Genomic DNA, 11,968 nt, shown 5'->3' with positions numbered 1-11,968 from the left:
CCACTGACGGGGAGGGGACTAACATGGAAAACCACTGACGGGGAGGGGACTAACATGGAAAACCACTGACGGGGAGGGGACTAACATGGAAAACCACTGACGGGGAGGTGAATAACATGGAAAACCGCTGACGGGGAGGGGACTAATATGGAAAACCACTGACGGGGAGGGGACTAACATGGAAAACCACTGACGGGGAGGGGAATAACATGGAAAACTGCTGACGGGGAGGGGACTAACATGGAAAACCACTGACGGGGAGGGGACTAACATGGAAAACCACTGACGGGGAGGTCAATAACATGGAAAACTGCTGACGGGGAGGGGAATAACATGGATTACGTCATTACAGCGGCACATGTCAAGGGTCGGGACATATCAGACAGCCAGTGAACAGTCACTTCTGGAAGGTTTTTTTTAATTTGGATTCCCCCCCCCTTTTCCGCCCCAGTTGTATCGGGCCAATGACCCCACTCTTCCCAGCCGTCCTGGTTGCTGCTGGGGCTGTGTTGCGTACTGGTGGGAATCTGGCGATACGATACGTATCATGATAGAGGGTTACGGTTCGATATATCGCGATACTGTAAGAAAGCTGATATATTGCGGTTTCATAGGCCTGTGTTCTTTGTGCTTATGCTACGTCCTGTCTCAGTTTACGTTGTTGCAGTGCAGTGGAAGAGTCACATGGCTGAAGATAGATCACAACACTGTTGTCTTGCGGTCGTGGGGTTGCACACAACACAGCATGTTTGTCACGAACCTTTACATGCAAACAATAAAAAATCGATACAGCGGTTTTGAGAATCGATACGGCATCACAAAAGATAATATCGTGATACTCGAGTGTATCGATATTTTCTTACACCCCGTAGTCTCTGCTCCACCCCCTCTGCTGATCCAGGGAGGGCTGCAGACTACCACACACCTCCTCCGATACATGTGGACTCACCAGCTGCTTCTTTTCACCTGACAGTGAGGAGTTTCACCAGGGGGGTGTGGCGCGTGGGAGGACCTCGCTACCCCCCCACCAGTTCCCCCTTCTCCCTGAACAGGCGCCCCAACTGACCAGAGGAGGCACTAGTGCAGCGACCAGGACATAGACCCACATCTGGCTTCCCACCCGCTGACACGGCCAATTGTGTCTGTAGGGACGCCCGACCAAGCTGGAGGTAACACGGGGGTTCGAACCGGCGATCCCCGTGTTGGCATGCAGCGGAAGAGACCACCACGCCAGCCGGACACCCCGCGGTTCTTGAAGCAGGAAAAACGGGCAGACATGAGGATCTCAGCGACTTTGACAAGGGCCAAATTGTGCTGGCTAGACGACTGGGCCATGCACCGCCAAAACGGCAGGTCTCGTGGGGTGTTCCTGGTACGCAGTGGTCAGTACCTACCAAAGATGGTCCAAGGAAGGACAACCGCTAAACTGACGACACAGGGTCATGGGCACACAAGACTCATTGATGGGCGTGGGGAGTGAAGGCTACCCTGTCTGGTCTGATCCCACAGAAGAGTTACACCTCTAGAGCCCAGTACCAGGTGGGCAGGATCAGTACAGACCCCCACACCCAGGGCACAGTCTGTTTGAACTCCTACCCTCTGGCAAGCACTGCAGACCAATGAGCACCAAAACCACCAGACACAGGAACAGTTTTCCCCACAGGCCATCTCTCTCATGAACACTTGACAGCATGGTGCCGGAACAGACACTTCTAATGTAAATATGACACTTCTAATGTAAATATGACACTTCTAATGTAAATATGACCGTTCTAATGTAAATATGACACTTCTAATGTAAATATACTTCTAATGTAAATATGACAGTTCTAATGTAAATATACTTCTAATTTAAATATGACCGTTCTAATGTAAATATACTTCTAATGTAAATATGACACTTTGTAAACAGACCCATCCTGTCAAGATGTCTCACCTACATATCGCTGATGTGCAACACAAATAATGTGCAATACAAATGTACAATTGTAAATACACACAACTGCTGTATACTGGTTACAAATGTATTGCTGTTACTGTAGTGGTTGTAACACAGGGTATATAATATATAGTACATAGTTGCGAGGTGATTATATAGTGTATACTTCTGGTACATAAGATAATATAGTGTAATATAGGGGGGGTATATAGTGTTGTATATGGGCATGATTGGTAGTGGAGTTGTGGTATTGGTATATGATATAGTGTATAGGCAATATAGTATATGAGCAGTATGGTATAATATATGGGCATATGTTGTTGATTACTCAACCATAACAAAAATATGTGTTGTAGTGGCATACCTGTTGTGCATACATGCTTCCCTCCAATGTCCTGTTGTTCCATTTATTTCTTGTTTTTGGTATTATTTACTTATAACAACTGAGTGATGCCTCAGGTTGTGTATTTATTTCCTCTGTATGTGTTCTCTCTCTGTCTTCTGACTGCTGGTGTTGTGTGCCCATGTGTTGACGGGTCTCAGTCCAAGTCAAATTTCCCCACGGACACAATAAATTCTACCTGTCTGTCTGTCTGTCTGTCTGTCTGTCTGTCTATCTATCTATCTATCTATCCATCTATCTCTGTCTGTCTGTCTATCTCTGTCTGTCTGTCTATCTATCGGTCTATCCATGCATCCATCCACCTACCTACCCACCACTATCAGACAGGTGAATCTGGTTTTCTGAGGGTAAATAAAACTCTTGTCCAACATTTCCATGAAAACTAATAAGTGCTGGAAATGTCTGTCTCTCTCCCTTCCCATCTTTTTTGTGTCTCATCTCATCTCTCCATGTCTCGCTCTCTGTCCCCGTCTTCCCCTCTCTCTTTTCTCTCTTTCTTCTAATATTCTATTCACAGGAGAACGAAGTGGTGGAAGCATCATTTCATTATTGTGCATCTATTTACCATGGCTTTGTGCGGAGCTGTGTGTGTGTGTGTGTGTGTGTGTGTGTGTGTGTGTGTGTGTGTGTGTGTGTGTGTCCCTTGTCCTTTATGAAGCAGCTCATGTCAGCAGGGACGTGAGTGTGTGTCAGGTGTGGTGATGGGGATTCTCGGTGCTCATTAAAACCTGCTGAAGGCCTGGCAATGTGGACCGTCAGGTAGGGCAGGTGATTAAAATGGGAGTCAACCAGTCTACCACAACAATAGCACACAGGGTAAGGGCGAATATAACAACACTACTGAAATACACATTATTTGTGGGCGCCTTTCAGAGCACTGGAGGACACCGTACAGAAAACAGTAAAAAAACAAGCAGCGCTGTGTCAGACAGCATCGACTCACAACACAGCAGGGGAGACAATAACAAGTTAACACAACATGCAGACAGACAGGAACACTTTTAAGTCTGCAAAAGATTCCCCACTCAATATTTTTATGACACGATTTATAATGGGGTGTATTTATTGGGCCTTTAAATTACACAGCTGGTAACAGTAATGGTAATGGTTATAATAATGGTAATGGTTATAGTAACAATAATGGTAATGGTTATAGTAATGGTAATGATTAGAGTAAAATCATGGTAATGGTTATAATAATGGTAATAGCAATAGTAATGGCTATAATAATGATAATGGTTATAGTAACAATAATGGTAATGTTATAATGATGATTATAGTAACAATAATGGTAATGGTTATACAGACAGTAATGGTAATGGTTATAATATTGGGAGTGGTTATAGTAACAGTAATGGTTATAATAATGGTAATGATTATATTAACAGTAATGGTAATGTTATAAGAATGGTAATAGTAATAGTAATGGGAATACTTATAGTAATAGTAATGGTAATGTTATAGTAATGGTAATGGCTATAGTAACAGTAATTGTAATGGTTATAGTAATGTTATAGTAACTAATAATAATAGTAATAGTAATGGTAATAGTTATAGTAATAGTAATGGTTACAGTTATGTTACAGTAATAGTAATGGTAATGTTATAGTAATGGTAACGGTAATGGTTATGGTAATAGCAATGGTAATGTTTACCGTAACAGTAATGGTTATAGAATATTATATTCTTCGGCAGTCCATCGAAACGATGATGACTGTGATGCAGTTTAAGCTCGGCAAGCACGTCTGTGGGCCATCAGGCCGCATTAGAGCGACAATATTGTCCACATTTGTCACAGACGAATGTTGTTTGAGTTGGTCTGTTGTGTCTTGCATGGTGGGCCTTATCATAGGCTTCTTGTCTCTTTTGTTCAACAGCTGTTCTTGATTGCCTTACTGCAGAGCGCCATCTCTGTCTGTCCAGGGCCACCGTCTCCCAGCTGGAGTCATCTATGCCACAGATCTTCATGTGGTGCTTGAGCACATTTTTGAAGCATAGCTTCTGGCCTCCCTGCTTCCTTTTTTCCCTGGCACAGCTCCCCGTAGAAAACCTCTTTTGGTAGGCAGTTGTCTGGCGTTCTTCTCACGTGGCCGGCCCATCTGAGCTGGGAGGCTGTTATTTGGGCTTCAACACTGACAGTACCAGGACGTCTCAGTACTTCCACGTCGGGCAACTTGTCTTCCCGTCTGATTCGCAGCAGCTTTCGCAGATGATGAAGCTATATGCTGGTGAGCTTCTTGGTATGCTTGCGATACAGGGTCATGCATTCAGTGGAATATAGTAGAGACGGGAGAAAGTAAAGTAACGGCGAGTGCAGAAGAGAGGTGAAGAAGAGAGTACAGGCAGGGTGGAGAAGAGTGTCAGCAGTGATTTGTGACAGAAGGGTACCAGCAAGAGTTAAAGGGAAGGTTTACAAGATAGTTGTGAGACCAGCTTTGTTATATGGTGTGGAGACAGTGGCGCTGACGAAAAGACAGGAGGTGGAGCTGGAGGTGGCAGAGTTGAAGATGCCAAGATTTGCATTGGGAGTGACGAAGAAGGCCAGGATTAGGAACGAGTGTATTAGAGGGACCGCTCAAGTTGGACGGTTTGGAGACAAAGGAAGAGAGACAAGACTGAGATGGATTGGACATGTGTGGCGGAGGGATGCTGGGTATACTGGGAGAAGGATGCTGAATATGGAGCTGCCTGGGAAGAGGAGAAGAGGAAGGCCAAAGAGGAGGTTTATGGATGTGGTGAGGGAGGGCATGCAGGTGGCTGGCATGACAGAGGAAGATCAAATCAATTCAAATCTATTTTATTTGTATAGCCCAATATCACAAATTACAAATTTGCCTCAGTGGGCTTAACAGCAACACAACATCCTAAAAGGAACAACTCCCTAAAAACAACCCTTTAACAGGGAGAAAAAATAGGAAGAAACCTCAGGGAGAGCAACAGAGGAGGGATCGCTCTCGCAAGACGGAGAGCGTGCAACAGATGTTATGCTTACGCAATTTACATAATGCAACATTGAAAAAGAATAACACAATTATAATGGACTTGCAAAATTTATGAAGAATATGACGCACAGGATGCCAAGCAGTGTCCAGACGCCATCAGAACAGTCCAGGACCCAAGCCACGCGACCAGCATCATCATGTAAAAAGAAATTATGTGAGGAGAGGAATGGCAGGCAGCGTCCAAGTGGCGACCACCATCACCAGAGGACAAGAATAAACGGAAACGGATGATCCGCTGTGGCGACCCCTAATGGGAGCAGCCGAAAGTAGTAGTAGTAGTATAGTAGAGATGGGAGAACAGCTGTGTTGTAGACCTTGATCTTTGTTGTCAGCCTAATGTCATGGTGGGACCAAAGTCGTTTGTGGAGGGGAACAAAAGCTTTTGTGGCTGCTTGGATCCTTCTGTCCACTTCTAAGTCAGAATAGTTTGTATCTGTCACAGCACTGCCCAGATAGGTAAAGCACTCGGTGGTCTTCAGAGTTGCTCCATTAACCAAAATACTGGGCTGACCTTCTTTAGGGAATTTCTGAGGGGGAGGCTGGTACAGAGGCTCTGTTTTGGAGACGCTGATCTCCGGTCCAAAGAGGGTAGCCGCTGAAGAGAAGCGGTCTACTATTTCTTGCATTTCTCCAGGATCATTGGCAACCAGAGCTGAGTCATCTGCATAGAGAAGCTCTCGAACAGAGTTCTCTTGTTTTGGTGGACGCCTTGAGTCTTGCAAGATTGTAGAGGTCTCCATCTGTTCGGGTCCTGATGTACAAGTCACGTCTCAAGTTGGCTGACATTGGTAATGGTTATAGTAACAGTAATATTATATTAAGAGTAATGGTTATAGTAACAACAATGGTTATAGTAATAGTAACGATTACGGTTATAGTAACAGTAATGTTATAGTAAGAGTAGAGTAATGGTTATAGTAACAGTTAGGGTTATAGTAAAAGTAATGGTTATAGTTACAGTTATGATTATAGTTATAGTAATGGTTATAGAAATCGTAACAGTAATGGTTATAGTAATAGTAAGAGTAATGGTTATAGCAATAGTAATGATTACAGTTATAGTAACTAATGTTATAGTAAGAGTAATGGTTGTAGTAACAATAACGATTATAGTAATAGTAATGGTTATAGTAATCGTAACAGTAACGGTTATAGTAATAGTAATGGTTATAGTAATAGTAATGGTTATAGGAATAGTAATGTTATAGTTATAATAATGGTTACAGTAACAGTAATGGTTATAGTAATAGTAGCAGTAACGGTAATGGTTATAGTAACAGTAATGGTTATAGTAATAGTAGCAGTAATGGTAATGGGCTGCAGTGTAGGCTGGAAAAGAGGGTTGGATTAGTGCAGAGCGAGGAAAACAGAGTGTGGATCAGTTCGACAGGATGTGGCCTGACAAGCTGTTGAAAACTGTGTTTATGAGGAGGACAGGGAGTCAGTACACAGTATGTTGTGAAAATTAATTTCTCCTCATGCAGAAACATGGATGTTTTAAAAAAAGAAAGACGTCGACATGAACTTGCATTTGCACGTTTAAACACTTGAGTGTGCGCGTGTGCATGAGAGCGTGTGTGGCAGTATGCACACATGACAGCATCATGTGATTTGAGTGGTCAGAGAAACGACGTCCCCACCATTCTCAGCCCGTACGAGAGGATTTTCTTTAGTGGGACTACCAGTAATTCTGGCCAGGTTTCTGCACGGCACACAGACGGACTGCTGGCGTCCACGAGCTGTGTGTATAATCACACAACACGGTGTCCACAAAGTCACGACGGCCTTTCAACAACGGTAGGCACAATGCCTCTTCACAGTACTACAAGCAGAAACACAAACAGCAGAAGAAGAAGACATCTCCACCTGCCACCCAGGTACCACAGCAGTTGTGCTCCAGTGGACCTGATCACGTGTTGGGATCAGTGGGACGGCGGGGCTGTCTCACCAGGTCGGGTGCATGACGCCGGGGAGGCGTGGGAACACGGGGAGGATGGAGGGCAGCGGACCGCCGTCAGAGGCTCAGCGCCTCGCTGTGTTGTCTCCCAGCTTCTGAACATGAAATCCCACACACACACACACACACACACACACACACATACAAACACACACGTCTGCTTTGATGAAGGATCGCTGCTACTTTAATGCTAGGAATGCTGCCAGTCAGGATTCCAACGTGTGTGTGTGTGTGGTGTATGCATGTGTGTGTGTGTGTGTGGTGTATGCATGTGTGTGTGTGTGTGGTGTATGCATGTGTGTGTGTGTGTGTGTGGTTGCATGCTGGTGCATACACATGCGCGTGTGATAAATCACACAGTAGATTAAACACTTCATCTACATATTCCATCATATTGCTACATATTCATGATGCCAGACAGAGGGAAGAACGGCACCGGAGAGGAGCTGAAGTCCTCGGAGGAGGTGAGGCCAGGCGTCGGGGGTCAAAGTTGAATTTCTGCGAGTCCTGTTCCCATCTGTCAGCGGAGGGTTGACGTGCTGCCGCCTGCCTGTCTAACCTGTCCACTTCCAGTGACCTCAAAAACCTCCCGGATCTGGCCCCGTTCCCAGAGCCTGGCATTCCTGAGGCTATTTCCATCCAAACGAAGACTGGAATTTTATTAGGGCTTCTGGAAAGGTGGTTTTGAATGATCGAAACATTTCCAGAGAGAAGAATCGAAGCGACCATAATTACTGAAAAATATCTTCAAATCTTTATCCCAAAATCTGTTTCCCAGATGACGTCAACTTTTCCTCCTACAGGAGGGCTTTCATGTTTTATGTTTTATGGATTTTTTCATGTCTTGGTTTAGTTCAGTTTTCAATGTGCAACTTAATTTACAGTAAGAATGTATGTGTGTGTGTGTGTGTGTGTGTGTGCGCGCGCGCGGGTAGACGCCATCTTATCAAGCACAACCATAACCCATAAATCACATGCATGCATGCGAACACACAGAAGAGACCTAGAAAAGAGAGAATGTGTCCAGACAATAAGCTAGTGGACGAGCTGACGTCTCTCCATCACGTGGTCATCACAGCCCCCGCCCGTCCCTGCTGCCGCAAAAGTCATATTCAGCAATCAACCAGCACTTCTGTTAATTTTCAGTGCTTAAAAATGAAATCAATCAGGATCGGTTTAACTATCGGAAACATTGAAACTTGGTGAAGATTGTTGTTTTTCTCTCTATTTCTCTTTGTAAGTGATTCCAAATGAGGACTACTAATGAGGTGACCACTTCCCGCAAGCTTTTATTTTGTAATAGCCCGTACTTGTGTTATGGAGCTTTTTTGTGGCACCATTCCGGCAGAAGAGAGATCGTACATCGATCTGAAAGAGTTGCAAAATAGACTCTGTGCATAACTGTAGTCCACTGACTTCCGGTTTCTACTGCGGCGGTCATACCAGTTTCCTGGTTGTTGGCGTGTGCTGTTGACAACGGCATATTTTCACGATGCCTGCAAGATTTACCATGGATACATGTCAACCACATGCACACAACTGTCCACACACTTCCACCTGCACCTACCAGCACACGGGTGAAAAGGTTCAAGTTGTACGAATCAAGTTACGTCCACAATTCCGTCCGTCCGCTCATCCTCGTAATTGTGGACGTGACCTGATACCGGAAGTCAGTGGACTACAGTTACACACAGAGCTGAGGTAATACGACGCTGCTCTGAAACGTCAAGCTTTTATGGCTTGAAAATTAAGCGCCTGGCTGGAACGAGAACAAGGTATATTGTGAGATTTAATTTGTGTATGACTACGTGCAGCTACATGTGTGATTTGGGTGATTCAACAGTCTTAACAATCATGCTAACATTAGCTCCCGCCAGTAAGGCTGAAATAAGAGGCTGTATTGCCACAGTAAGGCTAGCCTCCTAGCTTCTCGTGTGTAAGCCACCAGTTATAAGTTAGTAAACATTCTGATTAAAGCTCACGTGTGTGGTTAATATGGCATACAGGTCATGGTTTTGTTTGTAAAAGCTCATTTTGTGTTATTTGGCTGTTCTTTAGCTCTTGCGGTGTTTCATGAAGGAAAAGTGTACCGGAAGGAAAAGTAAATTTGAGTTCAAAATACGGAGCAGGGCCGGACATAAGTAAAGGCCTCTGGACACATCAGTACGCTTCACCGTTGTCTGGCTGGGGTTCGAGATGGGTTATTCGCAATCACGTGACTTTTTCATTGCCAACGAACAGCTCCGCCACGTTGGAGCGCAGCTAGACCTTATCAACCACTGTTTACACCGATGCTCTCATCGTCCATCTGTGTTTACAAGAACGACATTTTGAGTGCAAATTGGAGAAACGTACGGACATAAAACACTGCGGTTGTGATCCACTCCTCGGAAAACAGTTAGCAAAATACATTTTCACAAAGTTCTGGCCTGACGGCGCAGAGGATCAGATTCGAACCCCGGAAACAGAGCAGAAATGAAGCGTTGTAAAATATGGAACCACGACAGCTGTTCTGTATGAATCGAACCTTGAAACACGTTCCGTCACCCTGACTTGTGTAGAAAACGTTCAGCATCGCGCAGTGACGGCACCGCGGTATCCTATGGATTGGAGCCGTTGTCCTCCAACATGGCGGACGAGTTGCCGTCACGCGATACGTGACGCAATATGAGAATAACCCTTACTATTGGCTGTGGAGAGCAGCGGGCGTCCGGGTAGCTTAGTGGTCTCTTCCGTTGCCTGCCAACACGGGATCGCCGGGTCGAAGCCCTGTGTTACCTCCGGCTTGGTCGGGCGTCCCTACAGACACAGTGGGCCGTGTCTGCGAGTGGGAAGTTGGATGTGGGTATTCGTCCTGGTCGCTGCACTAGCGCCTCCTCTGGTCGGTCGGGGCGCCCCCGGATCAGCAGAGGGGTTGGAGCAACAACCTGCGTGGCTCAAAAAGAGCGGGGTAATTGGCCAGATACAACCGGGCAGGGGAAAAGAAAGACCGTGGAGAGCAGCAACACGCCGGGCAGTTGTCTGCTACGCTGCAAACTGTAGTTTCAACGCAAGATATTTAACTCAAAAACAACAATGCCCACAATGCATTGTGCACGTTGGTGTTTTCCAGTTTTCACAAAGCGTAAACAGAAGTGAAGAGACTGCAGGAGGTGCCAGACATGTCGGTGGAGGGAGAGAGGAACAGACGGACTAACATTGGAATTTGCTGTTAAAGGTGAAATACATAATCCACATGGAAACACAGCAGTTGGCTCACCGCTGGAAGACACACACACACACACACACACACAAACACACACACACATACAAACAGTGAGACTGAGACAAACACACTGCAACTGAGACAGACACACTGACACTGAGACAGACACACTGAGACTGAGACAAACACGCTGAGATGGAGACAAAAACACTGAGACTGAGACAAACACACTGAGACTGAGACAAACACACTGAGACTGAGACAGACACACTGAGATGGAGACAAACACACTGAGACTGAGACAAACACACTGAGACTGAGACAGACACACTGAGATGGACACAAACACACTGAGACTGAGACAAACACACTGAGACTGAGACAGACACACTGAGATGGCGACAAACACACAGAGACTGAGACAGACATGCTGAGATGGAGACAGACACACTGAGACTGAGACAGACACACTGAGACTGAGACACTGAGACAGACACACAGACTGAGACAGAGACACTGAGACACTGAGACAAACACACAGACTGACATGCTGAAATGGAGACAAACACACTGAGACTGAGACAGACACACTGAGACTGAGACACTGAGACAGACACACAGACTGAGACAGAGACACTGAGACACTGAGACTGAGACACTGAGACTGAGACACTGAGACTGAGACAAACACACAGAATGAGACAGACACTGAGACTGAGACAGACACGCTGAGACTGAGACAGAAACACTGAGACTGAGACAGAGACACTGAGACTGAGGTTTCGTTTTTTCCTGTCATGGCGTCTGCAGGCGGCTCGGTGTCAGGATGGGTGAGACGGATCAACTTCACCAGTTTGGCACATTTCAACACAGGCTGTTATATCAGAGTCAATCCCTCTACAGATAGTACAATCACACACACACACACACACACACACACACACAACTACACAAAACCTACATAGACACACACCAATTTAATCTAACGGTGTGGCTGGAAAATGTGTGTAAGAGAGACAGAAAGTGGAAGAGTAGAATCAGACTTAAGTAAAAAGATATTATCACACACACACACACACACACACACACACCAAATGGGTTTGACAGGTTTTCCATGGGATGACCTTAATCCACACACAATTTTTATATTTAGAAAAGAAAAACAGATTTCTCATTTTCTGTCTATCATCGTTCTCTCTCATTCTGTCTCTGTCCTCATCAACCCCATCAACAACCACATGAACAACCTCATCAACAACAACCTTATTAACACCTCATCACCAACCACATGAACAACCTCATCACCAACCTCATCATCAACCTCACCAACAACCTCATCATCAACCTCACCAACAACCTCATCATCAGCCTCATCACCAAGCTCATCAACCTCACCAACACCTCATCACCAACCACATCAACCTCACCAACAACCTCATCATCAACCTCACCAATACCTCAT

General features: G+C 45.3%; 1 protein-coding gene across 1 annotated transcript in view; it reads left to right on the top strand.

Moving 5' to 3' along the window:
• The first annotated feature begins 11,794 nt into the window (after positions 1 to 11,794).
• Positions 11,795 to 11,968, top strand: part of LOC130109965 (homeobox protein 3-like) — a 52,813-nt gene continuing 52,639 nt past the window's right edge. The window contains exon 1 of the mRNA XM_056276930.1: positions 11,795 to 11,886. Within this exon, the coding sequence (XP_056132905.1) occupies positions 11,795 to 11,886 (92 nt within the window). The remainder of the gene's footprint in view (positions 11,887 to 11,968) is intronic.

The sequence above is a fragment of the Lampris incognitus genome, chromosome 3, assembly GCF_029633865.1.
Source record: "Lampris incognitus isolate fLamInc1 chromosome 3, fLamInc1.hap2, whole genome shotgun sequence".
In the NCBI taxonomy this organism is placed as follows: Eukaryota; Metazoa; Chordata; class Actinopteri; order Lampriformes; family Lampridae; genus Lampris; species Lampris incognitus.
The sequence above is the reverse complement of the archived record's forward strand: the minus strand, read 5'-3'. Positions and strand labels throughout refer to the sequence as shown.